The following is a 2,810-nucleotide window of genomic DNA, read 5'->3' on the forward strand; positions in this document are numbered from 1 at the left end:
CCTAATCCATTGCCATAAGAAAATTCTGATCTTGAGCGGCAGCCTAATGGCCCACACATGGGTGAGGGCATCAGGAGCCGTCGACGTGGCGATGGCCTGGTATAGGGATCTGGTGGAAAACCGGCCGGAGGGTTCCAGGCGCCAAGACATGCGATCCGTAGTATTGTCGACGTCGGGAGTGTGGAGGGCGATGCATTCCAGCATCTCTTCCAAGCAACGAGATCAGGGGGACCAAAAGGTCGGCGAAACGCAAGGTGTCCTAAGTCCGAAAGAGCGACCTCGATCGAAGTCCTAGGCTCCACCGCTATGGAGAATAAAATCCGAGACAACTTCGAAGCTACATACTATTCCAACTCTTCGTGGGTATCAGTGACGCGTCAGTCCGAGACAACTCCGAAGCTACTTACTAATCAGAGACAACTCCGAAGCTACCTACCACTCCAACTCTTCGTGGGTATTAGTGACGTGTCCTACCTGACACACACCACGGGTATCTTCACATATTACCAGTGATGTGTGCCACTACGAGCACACCACTGGTGAGCTATCTTCTATGAAGGTTTTCTAGCATGGGCAGTAGTGTATTCTCAATGGAGCCATCCAACAAAAAAAATCAACAAAATTTCTGAAAGTTTAGCGGGTATCAAAATATTTGCGACCTCAAAATTTTGCCCTATATTCAAACTAATTTCAATCCAAATTCAGTCTCAGTCAAAATCTCTTCAAATTAAGTGAATTTTGTTATACCGCATTCCCAAAGAATTTTCAACTTTTCCAATTTTTCGGATATTTGAGTGAGTTCAGAAATTTATATAATATCGGTATTTTAAATCTTGCCGTCTGCAATCATGTTTGGAGACCCCACGAGGGACCCAAACTGGACGAACGCAATCTTTATGAACACTATAAAATGCTGTCAACTTCAGCGTAGCGACATGAGCACCTAAGATTATATACTACGTACTTTCAAACACGTAAAAGTGTGACGAGAGGCATGAAACCCGCCTGGCCATGGATGCGTGAAGCGTGCACAATCAAAAGCGTCTTTTTCCTAAACAGCAGGCCGGCGTGAAATCGCGCACAACACAACAAGTCTCGCCACTGCTATATATACGCCCATGTATCCATTTCAAAACGCATCGAGCAGCTCGAGCGTTCAGAGCCACACATCTTCTCCTGCTTCCAGAGTTCTTCCGGTCACCAAGAAGCAATTGTAACATGGATGCCCAGAACAAGGAGGTCGCTGCTCTGATCGAGAAGATCGCCGGTCTCCAGGCCGCCATCGCCGAGCTGCCGTCGCTGAGCCCGTCCCCCGAGGTCGACAGGCTCTTCACCGCCCTCGTCACGGCCTGCGTCCCGCCGAGCCCCGTCGACGTGGAGAAGCTCAGCCCGGAGCACCAGAGGATGCGGGAGGCGCTCATCCGCCTCTGCTCCGCCGCCGAGGGGAAGCTGGAGGCGCACTACGCCGACCTGCTCGCCACCTTCGACAACCCGCTCGACCACCTCGCCCGCTTCCCCTACTACAGCAACTACGTCAACCTCAGTAGGCTGGAGTACGAGCTCCTGGCGCGCCACGTGCCGGGCATCGCGCCGGCGCGCGTCGCCTTCGTCGGCTCCGGCCCGCTGCCGTTCAGCTCGTTCGTCCTCGCCGCGCACCACCTGCCCGACGCGCAGTTCGACAACTACGACCTGTGCGGCGCGGCGAACGAGCGCGCCAGGAAGCTGTTCGGCGCGAGCGAGGACGGCGTGGGCGCGCGCATGAAGTTCCACACGGCGGACGTCGCCGACCTCACGCAGGAGCTTGGGGCGTACGACGTGGTCTTCCTCGCCGCGCTCGTCGGCATGGCGGCCGAGGAGAAAGCCAAGGTGATAGCCCACCTGGGCGCGCACATGGTGGAGGGGGCGTCCCTGGTCGTGCGGAGCGCGCACGGCGCGCGCGGCTTCCTGTATCCCATCGTTGACCCGGAGGACATTAGGCGGGGCGGGTTCGAGGTGCTGGCCGTGCACCACCCCGAAGGTGAGGTGATCAACTCTGTCATCGTCGCCCGTAAGGCCGTCGACGCGCAGCTCAGTGGGCCGCAGAACGGAGACGCGCCCGCACGGGGCGCGGTGCCGCTGGTCAGCCCGCCATGCAGCTTCTCCACCAAGATGGAGGCGAGCGCGCTTGAGAAGATTGAAGAGTTGGCCACAAAAGAGCTGGCCTTTTGATTCGAAAATGTGCGTGCTGATCATCTTTTTTTTCGAAAAGGGCGTGCTGATCATCTGTCCTCAACTCGTCATTCTGTCGCCTGCATCGTGGTAAATTTCCTACTCGTGTGTTGTTTTGATGTTTGTGCCTGCAAGAAATATGCGTTCTGCCTTGTGGAGTTGTGTTGTTAATTTACACACGTTACATGTAGTAAGTACTACTTGTATTTGTACCTGGAGTAATGGTATGTAAGAGAAATAATGTGTGATTTGAAGTGCAATGCTAAATATACGGGTTTGCTATTTAACAGTCAAGTGTTTTTCAATTCGTCAACATTCAAATTTGTGTCCGTCCGTTCTCGCGTGGAGATTCGTACTGGTTTTCTTTTTTTTTTTTCCGTGTTGGTGCCCTGTTTGCTCCGGTCTGTTTTCTTTTAACGGGTTCGGTTTTTCTTTGTCTCAACCCGTAACCGCACCCGTCCTATTGGTTTTTGTCATGTTTGAATTCAGAGTGGATGTCGTTCCCCTTTCGTTTGGTCATTCTGTTTCGATAAGGCTGAGGAGAAAACTCGAGCGGCGGCGGAGAGGAGACGATTCATGGTGATCCCGAGCTATTCCACTGT

General features: G+C 53.3%; 1 protein-coding gene across 1 annotated transcript; it reads left to right on the top strand.

Moving 5' to 3' along the window:
• The first annotated feature begins 1,124 nt into the window (after nucleotides 1-1,124).
• On the top strand, nucleotides 1,125-2,495 carry LOC125514551 (nicotianamine synthase 1). The gene has a single exon (XM_048679890.2). The coding sequence runs from the start codon at nucleotides 1,219-1,221 to the stop codon at nucleotides 2,206-2,208; it is 990 nt and encodes a 329-aa protein (XP_048535847.1). The 5' UTR covers nucleotides 1,125-1,218; the 3' UTR covers nucleotides 2,209-2,495.
• The last annotated feature ends 315 nt before the right edge of the window (nucleotides 2,496-2,810 follow it).

The sequence above is a fragment of the Triticum urartu genome, chromosome 6A, assembly GCF_056163025.1.
Source record: "Triticum urartu cultivar PI428250 chromosome 6A, HENAU_Tu73, whole genome shotgun sequence".
NCBI lineage: Eukaryota > Viridiplantae > Streptophyta > Magnoliopsida > Poales > Poaceae > Triticum > Triticum urartu.